We start from the raw sequence: 19,667 nt of genomic DNA, 5'->3' as shown, positions 1-19,667 counted from the left end.
ATTCCCTTTTTTGTAAAAGCCATCCTAGCAGCTGATTAGCTGCTGGATGGCTTTTACAGGCAGCGGGAGGGGATGTCTTTGCCCCCCTCCACTCCCCTGTGATCGGAGATCATGGAATCCGATTTGGTGCTTCCGCCGGTTTATCACAGAGGTGGCTGGGGACCAGACGTAGGTTGCGCCCGCATATGTAAACGGTGTTTGCACCACACATGTGAGGTATCGCCATGAACATTATAGAGAGAGCAATAATTCTAGCACTAGACCTCCCCTGTAACTCTAAACTGGTAACCTGTAAAAATGTTGAAAGCTTTGCCTATGAATATCTTAAAGTTCCATTGGCGCCATTCCACAAGCGTTCGCAATTTTAAAGCATGACATGTTGGGTATTTATTTACTCGCCATAACATCTTTTATATTTTAACAAATTGGGTTGTAAATGGTTTTCATTTTTTTGCATTAAAATGAAAGTATTTTTTCCAAAAAAAAATTGCCTTTGTTTTATATATATATATATATATATATATATAAAAATGTTTGGACGCTCTAAGTTATTTTATAGCAAACAAAATATGATTTTTGATGTAGGAGAAAAATGCCAGAATAGGCCCCGTAAAGAAGTAGTTAAAAAGCTGTACAAAACGACCCAAAGTGTTTTCCTTTCTAATTGTGCCTGTCATTCATATGCAACATCAAAAGCCATTTAACATATACAACTATAGGAAAAACTTTTTTTGGATCGAGTAAGGAGTTATAACCCTTTTCAGAATCATTTTTTTTTTTTTTTCGGCATCTGTGTCCCATTGCAGAGATTTCTTTTCACTTCCTGTCCCATAGCCACACAGGGACCGAGAAGAAATCCCTGCAAAATACCGGAATCCCTTGGGGACCCCCAGATCACCCCAGATCACCAGAACTTGTTCGTATTGGAAGATTTCTCCTCTATTACTTTTCTGAGGACAACCCAAAAAGTGAGATTTTCTTTTAACTTTCACTTTCAATGATAATGGTAAACAGGACAAATAGAGAGGAGGCACAGACGAGGCAATAAAAACTGACAGGGGTTCTAATCCTTCTCCACGCTATCCAAAACTGAAAGAAAAAGTTTTGCCTTTTAGTTATACTTTTAAGAGGATGAGAGTTGTCGCAAATTGACAATTATCTGTTATTTATTTTGCAACGACCATAGTTTATAGGAAGGCACCAACTACTAATGCAATCTTTTAAATTGTATGGTACACCAATTGTGACCTTCATGTTGCACAAATAGGAATTTTTCCATTTCTGACACAAGTCGCATTTTACAATGTTTTATTTGTCACTCTAAAACTGCAGTCTGTGCAGTTTTAATATCACATCACTGATTGTTTGAGTCCACTTCTGTATGCTTATTCAATTTTGGGGTGGAAAATGCAATCCTCTGCATGCTGCAGAAAAGAATCCTTGCTCTCTGTGGAAGCAGTGGATTATCCGCAGAGGTCTGAGATGCCCCTTGCTGAGACAGAGCTGGAACTCTCCAATCTGAAGGTAGTGTGAGCTTTGCTGATTGGAGAGTTGTGATGTGGACTCAGCAGGGTCTATATCATGCTTGTGTTTGTGTACTATTTGTCTATTACCAGGACAACTTAACCTTACCTAGAGTGATTCTAAACCTTTAATTTTTTTTTTTTTGTTTGGCCACTTGCTGGGGAGGGGGGTGGGGGAGGGAGTACTCGTGTGTGCTTGCTCCCAAGCCCAGCTGCCTGCATCTATAGACGCAGACAGCAAGGCTTTGCCCCACCCCCTCTCCCTTGTCCTAGTATTTGATTGACAGCAGCAGGAGCCAATGACTCCCACTGCTATCAATCCACCCCGTGAGGAGGGCTCATGCACAGCACTGGCTCGAAGTCAGGCTCAGGTAACTATAAGGAAGGGGGCTGGGGGTATCCGGGACACGGTAGTTTTTTTTACCTTAATTCAATAAAACATTTACCTTTTTATTGTTGCAGGTGACCTGAACCTGAATGTGGTGGCGATGGCGTTGTCTGGCTACACGGATGAGAAGAATTCGCTGTGGCGTGAGATGTGCAGCTCTCTTCGGGTGCAGCTTAGGAACCCATACCTGGCGGTCATGTTTGCATTTCTCACCAGTGATCCCGGCTGCTATGACACCGTCCTGGTACGATGGAACATTGTGAAATGTCTATCAATGTCATGAGAGGAGAACATCAGACTTTTTTTTATATCATTTGGGGAAGGGTTAGAAGCTGTGTCGGATGTTTATGGCTCTCTATGTCCTCCTTGGGATAGTTTCCACCCTTCCTTCCCAGAAGATTTGACTGGGGGTGGGGGGGGGGGGGAATCTCAGCTTTGACAGCCGTTACATTTTGTATTTCTTGTCATTTTCTGTCCCTGGAAACAATGGTCACCAGGACAGATTGGGGTGAATGTTTCCAGCCAGGAAATACAGAAATAAAAACTTAAAACAAAGTTCCGCAAAAACATAGTCGGCAACTACAAATACTGCAGCTGCTGACTTTTAAAATATTGCCTGTCCAGGGCGCCAGCGATGTCCTCACCCGAAGCTGATATGTCCCTCGGCTCTTGGGTGGAGGCGCCGCTATCTTCGGTAAGGGAATCGGGAAGTGAAGCCTTGCGGCTTCACAGCCTGGTTCCCTACTGCGCATGCGCAAGTCGCGCTGCGCGATCCCACTGGTCCCTGCTGTCTTCTGGAACCTGTGTGTCTCCCAGAAGACAGCAGGGGGACGGAGGAAGTGCCGGATATGGCGTAGATATCCACAGATACTGCGGATATCTATGCCTGGAAGTGGGAGCAAATGCCTGGATTAGACAGGTATCTGCTCCCACCTCCCCCCTGAAAGGTGCCAAATGTGGCAACCGGAGAGGGGAAGGATTCCAAAAAGCAGAAGTTCCGCTTTTAAAGCTCAACTCCAGCCTTCCCTTCAATCTTGCACAGTTGAACAGGCTTCCTTCCTGGACTGAAATTTTCTTACTTATTTCAACACACACATTTTGAGCTTCTCACAGAGAAACTGCAGCAAGTCAGAGCCCTCATTTCCTGGCTGGAGGACATCCAGCATCACCTAGTGGGTCCTTTCCTCCCCAGCTGTCCCTGGCCCATTCCTTTCATTCATTGGATCTGAGTTCCTCAAAGCATTATATGTGTGCATTATTTTAACGTACCACGCACTATTCCTAACGCACATACTCCTGTAGAAATGGCTGTATATATAAGAGGGCGAAGAAGCGACCACTGGCTGGAACCATAAATAGAACCAGAGATTGTAACCAGTACACCCTAGATCTCCAGAATGGGTCCAAAGCTTTATTCAGTGATCACAAGGTTTTAGCAGATAGCAACGTTTCAGACCCTTGCAGGACCCCTCCATCAGGCATGTCACATGCATGATGAAGGGTTCTGCAAGGCTCCGAAACTTTGCCATTTGCTGTAATGTGATTGCTGAATAAAGCCCCTTTCACATGGGGCGGACACCAGCAGCGGATCCGCCTGCTCAGCAGGGAATCTCTCCACTGATTTCCACTGAGAAGACAGCTGACGGGTCTGGTCCGCTCCGCTGATGCAGTGCGGAAAACGACACAGCCCGTTGTTCTGTATGGTGCAGTCGGATGGAAACAGACTACATGTCAGCTTTCATCCAACTGTCATGTGAGCCACCGGATGGATGGGGTACGGATCCCCATTCGTCTGTTTTTAGTGGATCGGGTGCCGACAGATGACAACGGTCACGTCTGCTGACATCCGTTGCCCTATAGAGAAAAATGGAGGTTCCAATCGGATCCGCCTGAAAAACTTACAGGCGTACCCAATCAGAAGCGTCCGTGTGAAAGGGGCCTAAAGCTTTGGACTCATTCTGAAGATCCATGGTGGGCTGGTGATTTTCTTGCTCTCATTATTTAGGGTGGTCTGTATGCAAATGAAGCCTGAGAAGGAACACCTCCTCCAGACTGATCTCTGCCCATCAAAGCATTTTGATATTTTCATAATTCCTCTCAAAATACATGCCACTCCTTGCCACAGGGCTGAGAGCTCTAGAGATGATTACTGAAGCACAGGGCTGTGATGTTTTCAGGAACCTATGTCAATGTTTCTCAACTCCAGTCCTCAAGGCGCCCGAACAGGTCATGTTTTCAGGCTTTGCATTATTTTGCACAGGTGATTTGATCAGTTTCACTGCCTTAGTAATTACCACAGCAGTTTCATCTGAGGGAAATCCTGAAAACATGACCTGTTGGGGAGCCTTGAGGTCTGGACTTGAGAAACCCCTGACCTATGTACAGCACCCTACCAGCCCCTCCCACCAGCAATTATCTGCCTGCATTGCCTAGAGAAGCGCAGAGACCCAATAATGATGTCACTGAATGTAAAATAAAGTAGTTAATACGAAAAAAAAATAATAATAATAATTCACTGCCATGTTATGAGGGGGAAAAGGAGGAATCGGGGAAGGCAAAATATTTGCAGACCTCAGTGTTTTGGAGGTAAGGGTTTGCTTGGCATCATGTTAATTTGGATGTAACGTGGTCTAAAAGTTTGAGTTGGCCTTTAACCGAGGTTGTAATTAGCCTGGCTCTATCCAAAACTACATGAAAAGATTTTGGCTCTAGAGACTTTAAATGCTTTTAAATACAGGGAGTATAAGTACTCTGAGCCCTTGTACACACGGTCGGAGAATCCGTCGGAATGTGTCCTATCGGACCGTGTCGTCGGATAATCCGACTGTGTGTGGTATGCATCGGACTGATTCTGTCGGAATATCCGTCGGACCCAATTTTCCAACATGTTGGAAATATTTCCTGACCAACTGGTTCGATCGGACATACTCCGATCATGTGTAGAGAATTTTCATCGGACCAAGTGCCACGCATGCTCAGATCAAATTCCTACATCAAAGCTATTGGCTACTAGCCTGAACGTAGTCCCATCGTAACGAAATTACATCATCACGTTCTGAATGATCGGATTTTTCGACAACTTAGTCCGACCGCGTGTATGCAACAGTTTCGGACACAATCCGTCGGACTAAATCCGACGGGCAAAATCCGACGGATTTGGTTGCCAAAATCTCTGACCGTGTGTACGTGGGCTAAGGGTGTTGTCAGTTGGGTGACTCTGATGCACATGTTGGAGAGCCCTCTGCTTACCTTTGTGGACTTAATCCCTCTCTGGCACTGAACTTTGATGAATCTTGATCGGTGAAAGCAAGGGAATCCATAGACTCTTGTGGAAAGTCTTTGTGATCTTGACGCTGGTGGTTTGTTCCCTTTACCAAGATTACCTGTGTGACATGGCTCTAAGACCCCTTTCACACTGAGGCGCTTTACAGGCTCTATAGCGCTAAAAATGGCGCCTGCATATCGCCTCTCCTCTCACTCCATTGTGAAAGCTCAAGTGTTTTCACACTGGAGTGGTGCGCTGGCAGGACGCTCAAAAAAAATCCTGCAAGCCGCATCTTTGAGGCGTTGTAGGAGCAGTGTATGCAGCGGCGCTTTGCGGGCACTTTTAACCCTTTTCTGGCTGTTAGCGGGGGTTAAAAACACCCCGCTAGCTGCCGAAAAGCGGTGCAAAAACTACGGTAAAGTGCAGCTAAAAATAGCGCCACTTTACCATGACGCCGCTCGTCCCAGTGTGAAAGTGCTCTTAATTATTATTATTTTTTTTTTATTATTACCCAAAGTCTTCCCTCATGTATATCTGTCTCCTTTCAGTTCGAGTGCACCATGGCAGTCAGGGATCGCGTGGCCTTTGCTTGTTTGTTCCTAAATGACGCTCAGGTGAGTCCGTGTTTTTATTTTTATTAAAGTTTATTACTTTATAAGAAATGGAAATAAATGTTAAACACTCACCTGTCCCATGATCCAGCGATGGGGCCGCCTAAACCCTTGGCTCCTGCTCCGCTGTGTGAAAAATTTCACTTTTTTTTTTCTCTCTATATTAGTGCAGTACAGCGTTATCATATAACAGGCATGGCGGTAATCGGGGACACTGGTAACAGTATGTAAAAAAAAAAAACACACCATGACCAGAGCAATACAGTGTTACCATAGTAACTCTACTACTCTGGGGTACTGATCAGGGTTTTATTTTAACACATTATGATTGTTTATACCAGTGAATTTGTACTGAATGAAACAGAATCATTCAGTGTGTTTTGTTATTGTCTGTGATTTAGCCACAGCTAATCACATGGTATAGATGGGCTGTGATTGGCCCTGTCTGTAGCATGTGATCACTGTGAACACGCAGCTAGCAACACAATTGTACACATCAAATGGCATGAAAGGAAGCCATTCGTTGTTTTTACAATTGTCATGTGACCTGCTGTGATTGGTCACAGTGATTACATGGTACTAGCAGAGGGCCAGTCCAGTGATCAGTCATCGGCTGTGCCTGGCGGACACAGCCAGTGACAAATCACGCCACAACGCAGCCCTAGGAGGACGTCCTATGACTTCCACTTAATTAACGATTAATGAAAGTCTGCTTAAGCCTGTCGCATGACTACTCCATTCTCTGCACCAGTACACTGAGGGCGTATCATTTTGGTGCACTTTGTTTACAGAGGGCAGGACCATGACACCTTGCATTCATAATACGGTGTCATTCAACTACTGACTACATATTGTGGCCCAAAAGGGGTACTGCGGCAGAAAACTGATCCTGGCGAACAATTGTAACAATAAAAAATTATTTCCTAGGGTTGGGCTTAAAGTTTTGGTCAATAATCACTTAATTTTGTTATGTCAGGGTTCGGGCTAAAGACAAGTGAAAATATGATTAATGTTAAAATTCAAACGCAAACATACCCCTCAGTATCCGCTCTAAATCCTTTTATTTTTTTCGTAAATTGCAGTTAATGAAATACGTTGACAAGCTGACTCAGGATATGAAGGATGAGGGAAACCTGGAAGGAGTTGTACTGACTGGATTAACAAAGGACGGAGTGGATTTGATGGAAAGTTATGTTGATAGAACGGGTGATGCACAGACTGCCAGTTACTGTATGTTACAGGTGAGTCCCTGCAAGAATTGGCTGCTCCAGGTACACTTATCACTCCAAGTCTTAACTCTGCTAGGTATTTGGGATTATGGGTGGCATTGGATCGCAGTCCTTCTTCTTTATTTTTTTTTTTTTTTTTTTTTTTAAGTGAGCTGATGCTCAGAGCCCTCAGCCTACTGCAATAATGAGCTGTGAGCAAGCACGTCCAAGGCTCTGTTCACACTGGAGCATATTGGAATCGCAGGCAGCATCGTGTAAATCCACAATCGCAGCAAGATGCCATTGCGATGCCATTATCTCTTAATGGCACCCCAAATGTTGTGCAATTTGCCCCTATTGTCATTCAACAAAATGCATGAAAATTGCAGCAAAACACCAAGCGTGCTTTGGCACATTTTTGGAGCGGAAGGAGGTCCATTCAGAATGAATGGTGCCGCTTCAGAAACACATCACAAAACCATGCAAAAAAAAAAGCAATGTGGCAACAATACTTGGTGTCGCTCAGGTGTGAACGAGGCCTAAATATCTCTAGGGATTCCTTCCTCCACACAACAAAACCGCAGGATGTATTAAGATGATGATTTTAGGACTGCAAGCTTACAAGACTGATTCAGCTAGGTTTGTTGAAAAATCAAAAATAAATGTATATAGTGCATTTATAGAACAGTATAATTCCTACATTTAAAGCTAAACAAATAAAATAATACAAGAAAAAAAGGAAAAGATTTTTGCCTCAGACCGCAGCTTCTGACTGCATCCTGTAAGCACTGGTGATGGCTTTGGCACCTACAGAAAGTGACTGGGACCTGAGATTTCATGCTTGCCCCCCATCTAAGTGAACTTTTATTTTATACATTTTTTTTCATATTGGGGGTAGATGGTCACATTGCATTGCACAGGCCACCTTTTTAAAGAGGCTGTTGTTCATTATTTAGAAGAAGCAATACTTGCCATCACATCCTTTACATCATCATGGGGCTTGTAGCTGGAGCTTTAATTGTACTATTGTCTCTTACTTGGCACTGCAAAGGACTGTCGGTAATAACAAATAATGACATTCTCGGCTATACTTGTTAAAGTCCTCTCTCTCCTGAACAGATGTTGGACAAATCTGCATATAACATAATATATATTATTAAACATCAGCATGATGGGGGCTGTCTGGTCTAAGGCTTTCTTTACACAAAAGCACATTTGTCTTTATCTTGTTCAGGGTTCTCCTGAGGTGCTGAAAGACGAGAGAGTCCAGTACTGGATAGAAAGCTACAGGAACCTTCTAGACGCCTGGAGGTTTTGGCATAAGAGAGCGGAGTTTGACATCCATCGCAGCAAACTGGATCCCAGCTCCAAGCCTTTAGCACAGGTGAGGCATTCTGCAAAGGGGAAGATGTTCTAGTGGGACACTACAGCTGCTCAGACGTCATGGTATTACCCATTCAGATGCCCAGTGTAGCTTCTACATAAATCCCGAAAGAAAATACCAGTGTTATGTGATGAACATTACAAAAGAAGCATGCTGTGCCCCTCATTTATTCATTTCATGTATGGGTCTAGCTGTCAGCTCTCCATTCAAGATGGGCCTTATGCATTACAAGCTGCAAAAGTCCTCCTTCATCAGGAAAATCTTGCGTTGGAGTTTTTTTTTTATTGCTGACTGCTCTGTCTTATGACAATTCTGAACACTTGTGGGTTTTGCTAATCTGTCATTTCCTGTTCTCAAACGGGATGCTGAAAGGCTATGTAAACTAAAACTCTTGTTTTTTCACACTGCAGACAGTGATGATGTTTAGGCAGCAAAAAGTGCTTGTTGAGAGTATGCTTTAATTTTAACACACCTTAAAGCTCCTATCGCTTTAACATGCTTTTATGATGTGTTTTTGATGCGTCTGTGGTGTTTGTTTTTTTTTAACCTTTACCACTTCAGCCCTGGAAGGTTTCACCACCTTCATGACCAGAGCATTTTTTGAGATACGGCGTTGTTTTAACTGACACGGTCATGCGACACTGTACCCAAATAAAATTTGGCTTTTTTTTTTTTCCCCTTCTCACAAATAGAGCTTTATTTTGGTGGTATTTGATCACCTCTGTGATTTTTATTTTCTGAGCTATAAACAAAGGCAGGCCGACAATTTTGAAAAGAAAATCAAAAACAATGTTTTTTACTTTCTGCTATAAAACATACCCAATTAAAAAAATGTAAAAAATCGAATTTCTTCATCAACTTAGGCCAATATGTATTCTGCTACATATTTTAGGTAAAAAAAATCCTAGTAAGCGTATATTGATTGGCTTGTGCAAAAGTTTTTTTTTTTTGTTTTTTTTTTATTATAGCATCTAAAAACTATGGTATGGATTTATGGACTTTTTCAATTTTTCTTTTATATTTTTTACTAGTAATCAGCAAGCGGGGCTGCGACATTATGGCGGACAAATCTGACCCTAATGCCGCGTACACACGATCAGACTATTCGGCGGACAAACAGCCGGACTTTGCAGCTGAGGTCCGAACGAACGGACCTGCGCACACACACACGACCGGACTTTTCTGGCGGGCTAGGTCCGGCGGACAACCCAAACTTTTGAAATTAATGGACTTGCCCACACACAGAAAAAAGTCTGTTCATTTTGAACGTGGCTCCAGGTAGACAGGACTAGCGAAGGAAGTGAATGTCACCGCCTCCATCGGCGAGATTGACACCTCGCTAGCCCCGTCTCCTGGTATGGATTTAAAGGGGAAGCCCTGCGCCGAAAAAACAGAGTGGGGGTCCCCCCAAAGTCCATAGCAGACCCTTATCCGAGCACGCAACCCAACCGGTCAGGACCCCCACGCCGTTTTTTTGGCGTAGGGCTTGCCCTTTTAAATCCATACCAGGTGACTGGACTAGCGAGTTGTCAATCTTGCCGATGGAGGCGGCGACATTCACTTCCTTCTCTAGTTCTGTCTACCTGGAGCCACGTTCAAAATGAACAGACTTTTCTCCGTGTGGGCAAGTCCGTTCATTTCAAAAGTCCAGTGGACTAGCACACAGACGGGCAGAAAAGTCCGAAAAAGTCCGCTGGAGCCCACACACGCCGGATAGTATGATTGTGTCCGATTAGTGACACTTTTTGGGGACCAGTGACACCAATACAGTGATCAGTGCTAAAAAAAATGCTCGATTACTGTATAAATGACACTGGCAGAGAAGGGATTGACACTAGGGGGCCATTCAAATCTGACCTTTATGGAAGAGTACAATACAGTGATTAGTGCTAAAAAAAAAATGCACAAATGACACTGGCAGGAAAGGAGTTGACATTAGGGGTTAAATGTGTGCCTAGGGGGTGCTTACTAACTGTGTGGTTGATGGTTTCAGTGGGGGAAGAAAAATCTGTGTTCCTGCTTAGCAGGAAAACAAGATCTCCCTTTTGCTCACTGACAGAACAACGATCTGTCTTGTTCACATAGGCAGACCTCCTTTCCGCCTCTCTACAAACGATTGGCTCCTGCTGTGTCGAATCACAGCAGGAGCAGGTCGCTGGGGGGCGTGCACGCATGCCCCAGACCCGAAATAAGCGAGCAACGTAAAGGTACGTTATTTCGTGCAGCTGGGCCGCCCTGCCGCAGTATATGTGCGGCGGGTGGTCCGGAAGCAGTTAAAGAAGCAAATGCCCTGTGTGTTAACTTTCTGTTTTATATTAAAGGGGCTCAGTAGAATCCCTGTTCAGCAGATACCCAGCTTATTAGTACCCTTGTTCAGCAGATGCCCAGCTTTTTAGTACGCTCAATAGTTACCCCCCCCAGCTAGTTCTGCTGTTTCCCCGCTCAGTAGCTACCCCCAGCTCTGCTGATCCCCCCCCAGTTGTCTGATCCTCCCCTCTCCAGTCCCCACTCACATCCTGCTATATTACTCACATCCTGCTCACCACATGTGATATCTGCTAGTCTCTCCTGCTCCAGTCCCCCAGCTCTACTGATCCGCTGCCGATCAGTCACTCTCCAGTCCCGCTCACCTTCTGCTATAGCGTTCCCATGCTGCACACCAGCTTCAGACACTTCCAAAATATATACACGTGAACCCAGAAGTGACTGCTGACATCTTTCTGGTTTGCTTGTTGGTTTCCCAGTGCATCCTGGGATATCTTATACCTGCATTACCTCCAAAGAAAACGAAGCTGACGCTAAATTAAAGCCTCTCAAAAGCTGTATTTGTGGTAAGCAAGCTTTGTCATAGACTTCTATGGAGGCATTGGAGACTCTTTAAAGCACCAAGAAAGTGACATGGGGTATGATTTTAGAAGCGACGCAAACACAGAAGACTGTAAGCTTACCATTTTATTAAGGGCATTAGATTGCAATTCAGAGCGCTTTCAAAAAAGTGAATCCAATGCTATGTTTTTTGAAGCAAGTGTAAAGGAGCCCTAAACCTCATTGCACCCGTCAGTCTTTCATGCCCCATACCCCATTCAGCTTCTTATAAACTGAATTTGAACACCAGCCATAAACAGACTTGCCTCTGGCACGAGGCTGTTCATAAAAGTGGCGCGCAGGGAAGACATGACTCTGGCTTGAATATAAGGCCCCATTCACACTTGTGCAACCTGAAAGTCACGCCTTGAAGCAATCCTCGTGTAATCTTGAGGTTTATAGACCTCAAGTCGCATCAGTTGGACCAAAGTAGTGCAGGGACTACTTTTGACGTCACGCAGATATGAACGGTATTCATTGGAAATCATTGGGGTACGACTTGCTGTGCGAGTTTTCAGTCCCAAGTCGAACAAGTGTGAATGGGGCCTAAAACGCCAGATAGAAAAACATATGAACATTGAATTAAAAATGAACCCAAAATATCTATAGATTCCCACTAATCACCTTTTGTGTCTGTGTTTGATCTAACCTTCCAGGTATTTGTGAGCTGTAACTTCTGCGGGAAGTCCATCTCTTACAGCTGCTCCTCAGTCCCCCACCAGGGCCGAGGGCTCAGCCAGTATGGAGTCAGCGGGTCACCCACCAAATCCAAGTTCACCAGCTGCCCCGGGTGCCGCAAGCCTCTCCCCCGCTGTGCTTTGTGCCTTATAAACATGGGGAATCCAGTGTCCAGCAGCCCAGGTGAGCATCTGTCATTCTCTTCTACATCCAGCATTTCCTGTACTGATACTTGTCACTAAGAGATCCTGTACTGGGACATTCCTGTTATTGGCTGTAGTGCTGGTTTTAAGCTGACATTAGGCTTCAAAATGATGCCAGTTGACCCGCTCTCCTGAAAGTGGACCTGTGTATGAGCACCCAGCTGTCTGTGTGACCAACCAAGACTGTACACCAAACAGGAGCTGTACGATTTGGCTATTGCTATGAATAAATACGTATTTGTACGGAGAATACAGCTTCTGCTGTACACTACAATGAAGAGCTAGGTTTACATATTCTTTAATATAAGCAGTGTGAGGTCCTAAATTTGACTTGGTATCAGAAGCTTGTAGTACCTGTACAACAGAGCTCAGATTGGGAGAGGTAGAAGCGGCACAAGGAGCCAATCAGTTGTACTGCAAATCTCAGGCACTAACAGGGTCCATGCTGATAGGAGGAGAGAGCAGAATGGTAGAGATAAGCTCATCAGTCTGCTGTTTTTACTTTGCGCTGTCCAGTCACAGACTGGGGATTTGTCATGACCCATGGGCATTAACTGCAAAGAGATGAAGGTCTCCTTCCCTGCCAGACAGGGCTGTGCTGTGTATCTCACATAACGCGTGTGTGTGTATTCTTTTTATATTTGTGCATGTTAGCTGTTTCCCCGGAGATCAGCTCTACTTAACGGATGTGTTTTCTGTCTAGGAGTGTCAAAGTCTGATGAGAAGGTAGACCTCAGCAAGGAGAAGAAAGTTGCACAGTTCAATAATTGGTTCACCTGGTGTCACAACTGTCGGCATGGCGGCCACGCTGGCCACATGATGAGCTGGTTCAGGTGAGAATGTGGGATCTGGGCGGGCGAGGGTCCATGGCAGTTCAGTGATGGCGAACCTTGGCACCCCAGATGTTTTGGAACTACATTTCCCATGATGCTCTTGCACTCTGCAGTGTAGTTGAGCATCATGGGAAATATAGTTCCAAAACATCTGGGGTGCCAAGGTTCACCATCACTGACCCTAGATTCAGTGCAGAGCTAGATAGAATATATATACATAATATATATATATATATATATATATATATATATATATATATATATATATATATATATATATATCTCTCTCTCTCTCTCTCTCTCTCTCTCTCTCTCTCTCTCTCTCTCTCTCTCTCTCTCTCTCTCTCTCTCTCCTCTCTCCTCTCTCCTCTCTCCTCTCTCCTCTCTCCTCTCTCCTCTCTCCTCTCTCCTCTCTCCTCTCTCCTCTCTCCTCTCTCCTCTCTCTCTCTCTCTCTCTCTCTCTCTCTCTCTCTCTCCTCTCTCTCTCTCTCTCTCTCTCTCTCTCTCTCCTCTCTCTCTCTCTCTCCTCTCTCTCTCTCTCTCTCTCTCTCTCTCTCTCTCTCTCTCTCTCTCTCTCTCTCTCTCTCTCCTCTCTCTCTCTCTCTCTCTCTCTCTCTCTCTCTCTCTCTTCTCAATATGAGCAGAAAATTTAACAAAAATGTGCGACAAAACACACGAATGCACACAAAGATGCACAAATGGCACGTTTTCCATTGACTTTTATGGGAATAAAACATGCCGAAAAAACACTCAACTCTGCCTGACTCAAGCTACAAAAAAAAAAGCTCCAGAACTTTTTTGCGTTTCAGGCGACTTGGAGTGGAGATGTAAACCAACTCCATAGAGTGATTTATTTTATCTTCTCCAGCGTTTTGGAGCTTCGAGCTACAAAATGCTGAGGTGTGAATGAGCCTCAGAATAGTTTAACCAGGAAGGATTTACCCCTTTAATGACCAGGCCATTTTTTTTTTGCGATAAGGCACTGCGTCGCTTAAACTGACAATTGCAAGAAAACTTGTTTGCAGCTGACGTCCGAACGAGCGGACCTGCGCACACACATGACCGGACTATGGCGGGAGTCTGCTGGACTTTTGAAATGAATGGACTTGCCCACACACGGAAAAAAGTCCGTTCATTTTGAACATGGCTCCAGGTAGCCGGGACTAGTGAAGGAAGTCAATGTCACCGCCTCCATCGGCGAGATTGACGCCTCGCTAGGCCTGTCTCCTGGTATCGATTTAAAGGAGAAGCCCTGCGCCGAAAAAACAGAGTGGTGGTCCCCCCAATGTCCATAGCAGACCCTTATCCGAGCACACAACCCAACCGGTCAGGACCCCACGCCATTTTTTCGACGTAGGGCTTCCCCTTTTAAATCCATACCAGGTGACAGGACTAGCGAGGTGTCAATCTCGCCGATGGAGGTGGCGACATTCACTTCCTTCTCTAGTTCTGTTTACCTGGAGCCACGTTCAAAAATAATGGACTTTTCTCCGTGTGGGCAAGTCCGATCATTTCAAAAGTCCGGTGGACTAGCACACAGACTGGCAGAAAAGTCAGAAGTCTGCCGGAGCCCACACACGCCGGATAGTCCGATTGTGTCCGATTAGTGCCCCTTTTTGGGGACTAGTGACACCAATACAGTGATCAGTGCTAAAAAAAAATGCTCGATTACTGTATAAATGACACTGGCAGAGAAGGGATTGACACTAGGGGGCCATTCAAATCTGACCTTTATGGAAGAGTGGCAAGAAGAAAGCCATTGTTGAAAGAAAGCCATAAGAATTCCAGTTTGCAGTTTGTGAAAAGCCATGTGGAGGACACAGCAAACATGTGGAAGAAGGTGCTCTGGTCAGATGAGACCAAAATGTAAACTTTTTAGCCCAGGTTCACATATATGTGATGCAGAAACCACTACGATTCCATCGCCGGTCCCCGCATTGCATCTCTCCTGCAGGCAGTTCACACTGCCCTCTGCGAACCGCTTTGGGTGTCAATACAATGTTAATAACACCTCCAGATCAGTTCACAGATTGTAGTGCGAACTGTGAACTCGCACAGGAATCAGATTGCGTCGTGAACACCCATGCGATCCGATTCCAGCACGAGGGAAAAAAATATTTTCCTGCAAATCCAATGCGAGTTCAGCCATACAACTGTATGGCTGAACTCGTATTGCACAGACATCGCATGCAATCGGCAGTGCAGGTGTGCATCACATATGGTGGCTGTTCACACAGGCTCAGGCCTAAAAGCAAAACTCTGTGTGGCGGAAAACTAACACTGCTCATCACCCTGAACACACCATCTGTGAAACGTGGTGGCAGCATCATGTTGTGGAGATGCTTTTCTTCAGCAGGGACAGGGAAGCTGGTCAGGGTTGATGGGAAGATGGATGGAGCTTATTACAGGGCAATCTTAGAAGACAACCTGTTGGAGTCTGCAAAAGACTTGAGACTGAGGTGGAGGTTCACCTTCCAGCAGGACAACGACCCTAAACATACAGCCAGAGCTACAATGGAATGGTTTAGTGAAAGCATATTCATGTGTTAGAATGGCTTAGTGAAAGTCCAGACCTAAATCCAGTTCAGAATCTGTGGCAAGACTTGAAAATTTCTGTTCACACACGCTCTCCATCCAATCTGACAGAGCTTGAGCTATTTTGCAAAGAAGAATGGGCAAGAATGTCACTCTCTAGATGTGCAAAGCTGGTAGAGACATCCCCAAAAAGAGTTGCAGCAAAAGGTGGTTCTACTGACGCTGAAGTATTGACTCCGGGGGGCTGAATACAAATGCACACCACACTTTTCACATATTTATTCGTAAAAAATGTGTAAAACCATTTATCATTTTCCTTTCACTTCACAATCATGTGCCACTTTGTGTTGTTCTATCACACAGGGGTATGAATACTTTTTCAAGGCTCTCCATGTGTGTAAAAAAAATATATATAATGTTAAGCCCATATATATTTGGGCACAGGCACAATTTGAATACTTTTGGCTCTGTATGCCACCATATTAAAATGTAACAATCCAAAGGAATTTGAAGTGCAGACTTTCAGCTTTAATTCAGGGGGTTGAACATGAATATCAAGTACAGATTTTAGGAACTACAACCATTTTTATACACAGTCCCTCCATTTTCAGGGGCTCAAATGTAATTGGACAAAGGAATATAATCATAAATAAATGTGTTTATTTTTAATATTTTGTTGAGAATCCTTTACTGGCAATGACTGCCTGAAGTCTGGAACCCATGGACATTACTGAAGACTGGGTTTCCTCCTTTCTGATGCTGCTGTCTTCATTTGTTCTTTGTGGGTTTTTCTGCCTTTTAGTTTTGCATTCAGCAAGTGAAATGCTCAATTGGCTTGGGATTAGGTGATTGACTCAGCCATTATAGAATATTCCACTTCTTTTCCTTCAACACTTCAGGGTTGCTTTTGCAGTGTGTTTTGGATTATTGTCCATCTGTACTGTGAAGCGCCGTCCAATCAACCTTGCTGCATTTGGCTGAATCTCAATAGGAATAGTTAATAAGGGTTGCTGTTCTTAAAGTGTGTGTACCTTTAAATATGTCATCAAAGTAAGAGCGCTACCTTGTGCTAAAACGAATGCATTAATTACCAAAAAATAAATGCCAATACTTCCACGAACCATAAAAAAATATCACTGATATAAGTAAATGATAATCCATAAAACATGTACATGTATAAAGTTCATGAAACTTCAAAACTCTACAGTGCTGCTTCAAAAAGTTTTCAATATGTGCAAATTAAAGTGCCAAGTGCTAAGGAGATGATCTGTGTGATCCGTGCTCCCCTCTGTATGCCCCCTCACTCACCAGAAATCCAGAACTCCCATAACAGAAGTCACAAGCGCTCAGGAGGGTGGCTGGGTTCTGTGGTTCCAATGAGCTGTGTCCCTGGCTTCAGCATGTGTTGTTCAGGAGTCCAGGGCTTCCCACCAGAAATCATAGACTCTTTGAAGGACGGCTGAGCTCTGTAGTTCCAAGTGCTGTGTCTCCAACTGTACCATGCCTTGTTCTCGGCAAATCATCAGGGATAAATGGCAAAGAGAGTGATAAGGCGGGTGGTAATGCAATTTCCGTCCGGTGAGACGGAAGTCGATAGCTACTTCCGGTTCTGGCTTTTTAACGCTGTTTGCAATGTCCTGTGGATATTGTTCATTATTTAAACAAATCAAATTATGATATATCGCTCTCAGCTCGTGGAACCACAGAACCCGGCCACCCTGCTGAGCGCTTGTGACTTCTGTTATGTGAGCACGGGGGCATACAGAGGGGAGCACAGATCATCTCCTTAGCACTTGGCGCTTTATTTTGCACATATTGAAAACTTTTTGAAGCAGCACTGCAGAGTTTTGAAGTTGCACAAACTTTATACATGTACATTTTCCCCTCGCCATCTTTCAGGACAGCCACTATGAGAGAGCTTGGCTCCTCCCCTCCTTGGGAAACACTGCGCCAGTCCATACATTTCAGCTCCCCCCTGCCAGACCTCAGTTTTTTTTTTTTTTTTCTAAAAGCACCTCTGGCCAGCTGGGGAGACACCAGAACACATTAACAACATGTTTCCTAAGGTGGGGAGGGGCCGATTTCTCTCATTGGGGCTGTCCTGAAATACTACTGGAAAAGACATTACCGGTAAGTGTAACCTTAATATTTATGGATTATCATTTACTTATATTGGTTTTTTTTTTTAATGGTTAATGGCAGTATTGCCATTTATTTTGTGTTATTGATGTATTCGTTTTTGCACAAGGTAGTATTCTTGCTTTGATCACAAGTATATCTCTAAACACGGCAGAATTCATCCGGCTGCTTCTGTGACATCATCAATAAACACCAATGACCCGGTGCCACTGGAAGCCATGCATGCCCATGCCATCACACTGCAAGCTCCACCGTTATTTACAGATGACGTTGTGTGCTTTGGATCATAAGCCTTCCCCACACTTTTTTTTTTATTCCTGTCATTCTGGTAAAGATGAATCTTAGTTTCATCAATCATAGTTTCGTTCAAGGAATGCTTTTTCCAGAACCGGTCCGGCTTTTTTATAGATTTTTTATTTTTTTTGGGCAAAGTCTAATCTGGCTTTTCTATTCTTTAGGCTTATAGTGAGTGACTTACCATCACTAGCTCTCTCTGCTCACTGAGCTGTGAGAACTGAGTGATCGACAGTATTTGATCGCTCAGTTTTCAGTGTTGGAGCTGAAGGGGGACAGATGCAGCTAGGTAAGTATGATTCTACAAAAAAAAAAAAAAACACTGATTCCCGTACTTCTTTTAAAATGGCACTGCAAAGGGGTTACCATATGATATATTAATGTAATGGTGTTTTCTTGTGATTGGCAGGGATCACACAGAGTGCCCGGTGTCGGCGTGTTCCTGTAAGTGTATGCAGCTGGATACGACAGGGAATTTGGTACCTGCAGAGACTATGCAACCATAGTCACAGCCAGGACTTGTGTGTAGAACATCCCCTCCTCCTCCTCCCTTTTTCCAGCTGGATATATGGACCTTAATGACAGTCGGAGCACATCCATCAAGACTGATGTAACAGCGTCACTGTAGAGGTATATCTGTTACAAGGACAGCTGCAGAATTTGACCACAGTTGGTTTTGTCAAAGTTTTTTGTACTTTACTGTGTAAAATAAATGAGTATTAGACTTGCTTACAAAAAGTAATAAAGACCTGTGCCTAGATTTAATAATGAACAATGCAGTGAGATTTTTCTCTTGAGGTTTTTTGGGTCAGTCCCTATCCTGTTTTCACACCCCAGGTCTGTGGATTGCAACATCATATAAAAATATCACTCTGAAGAGGACCGGTGACACACAAAACTATGAATAATCTGATCTCAGATGCTCTTCCTACACTATTTCTGGGTGCAGTGAGGCTAAACCCATTAATCTCTTGTCACCCACGTGCCGCATATGTGTGGCGGCAAAGAGGGTGGGCTTTAACACACAAACGCCAGACATACACTATATTACCAGAAGTATTGGGACACCTGCCTTTACACCAGGGATATGCAATTAGCGGGCCTCCAGCTGTTGCAAAACGACAAGTCCCATTATGCCTCTGCCTCTGGGTGTCAGGCTTGTGGCTTTCGGAGTATTACTATGCCTCATGGGACTTGTAGTTCTGCAACAGCTGGAGGTCCGCTAATTGCATATCCTTGCTTTACACGCATATGAACTTTAATGGCATCCCAGTCTTAGTCCATTGGGTTCAATATTGCGTTGGCCCACCCTTTGCAGCTATAACAGCTTCAACTCTTCTGGGAAGGCCGTCCACAAGGTTTAGGAGTGTTTGACCATTCTTCCAGAAGCGCATTTGTGAGGTCAGGCACTGATGTTGGACAATAAGGCCTGGCTCGCTGTCTCCGCTCTAATTCATCCAGTGAAGGGAACTCTTAAGACTTCAGCATACCAAGACATTTTGGACAATTTCATGCTTCCAACTTTGTCCTGACCTCAGCCATTGTTGGGAGTGGGGGAGGAAATAGTGTCCCCATCCTTGGGAAGAATTGTTATCAGGGCAAGAATTTGGTGCCAGTAGGAAGAATAGGCCCCCTGCAGTTGTAGCCAGGAATTATGCCCCATTGTTAGTGTAGAAGGAATAGTACCTTGTGTCAGAGAAAATTGTGTCCCAATGGCCTTTGGGTGGCCTCTAAAATAAGG

At 44.3% G+C, this 19,667-nt stretch overlaps 1 protein-coding gene across 3 annotated transcripts in view; it reads left to right on the top strand.

Moving 5' to 3' along the window:
• The window catches only part of MIOS (meiosis regulator for oocyte development), a 48,529-nt gene extending 29,828 nt beyond the window's left edge, over positions 1–18,701 (top strand). For all 3 annotated transcript variants that reach the window (XM_077490735.1, XM_077490734.1, XM_077490733.1), the window contains exons 5-11: positions 1,986–2,155; positions 5,725–5,790; positions 6,870–7,028; positions 8,230–8,379; positions 11,901–12,105; positions 12,829–12,958; positions 18,336–18,701. In XM_077490735.1, the coding sequence (XP_077346861.1) occupies positions 1,986–2,155; positions 5,725–5,790; positions 6,870–7,028; positions 8,230–8,379; positions 11,901–12,105; positions 12,829–12,958; positions 18,336–18,432 (977 nt within the window). In that variant the 3' untranslated portion in view covers positions 18,433–18,701. The remainder of the gene's footprint in view (positions 1–1,985; positions 2,156–5,724; positions 5,791–6,869; positions 7,029–8,229; positions 8,380–11,900; positions 12,106–12,828; positions 12,959–18,335) is intronic.
• Positions 18,702–19,667: the final 966 nt, after the last annotated feature.

Source organism: Lithobates pipiens, unplaced genomic scaffold, assembly GCF_037356315.1.
Source record: "Lithobates pipiens isolate NorthernLeopardFrog02 unplaced genomic scaffold, aLitPip1_a1.2 Scaffold_19, whole genome shotgun sequence".
Lineage (NCBI taxonomy): Eukaryota > Metazoa > Chordata > Amphibia > Anura > Ranidae > Lithobates > Lithobates pipiens.
Note: the sequence above shows the minus strand (reverse complement) of the source record. Positions and strands in the feature narration are given on the sequence as shown.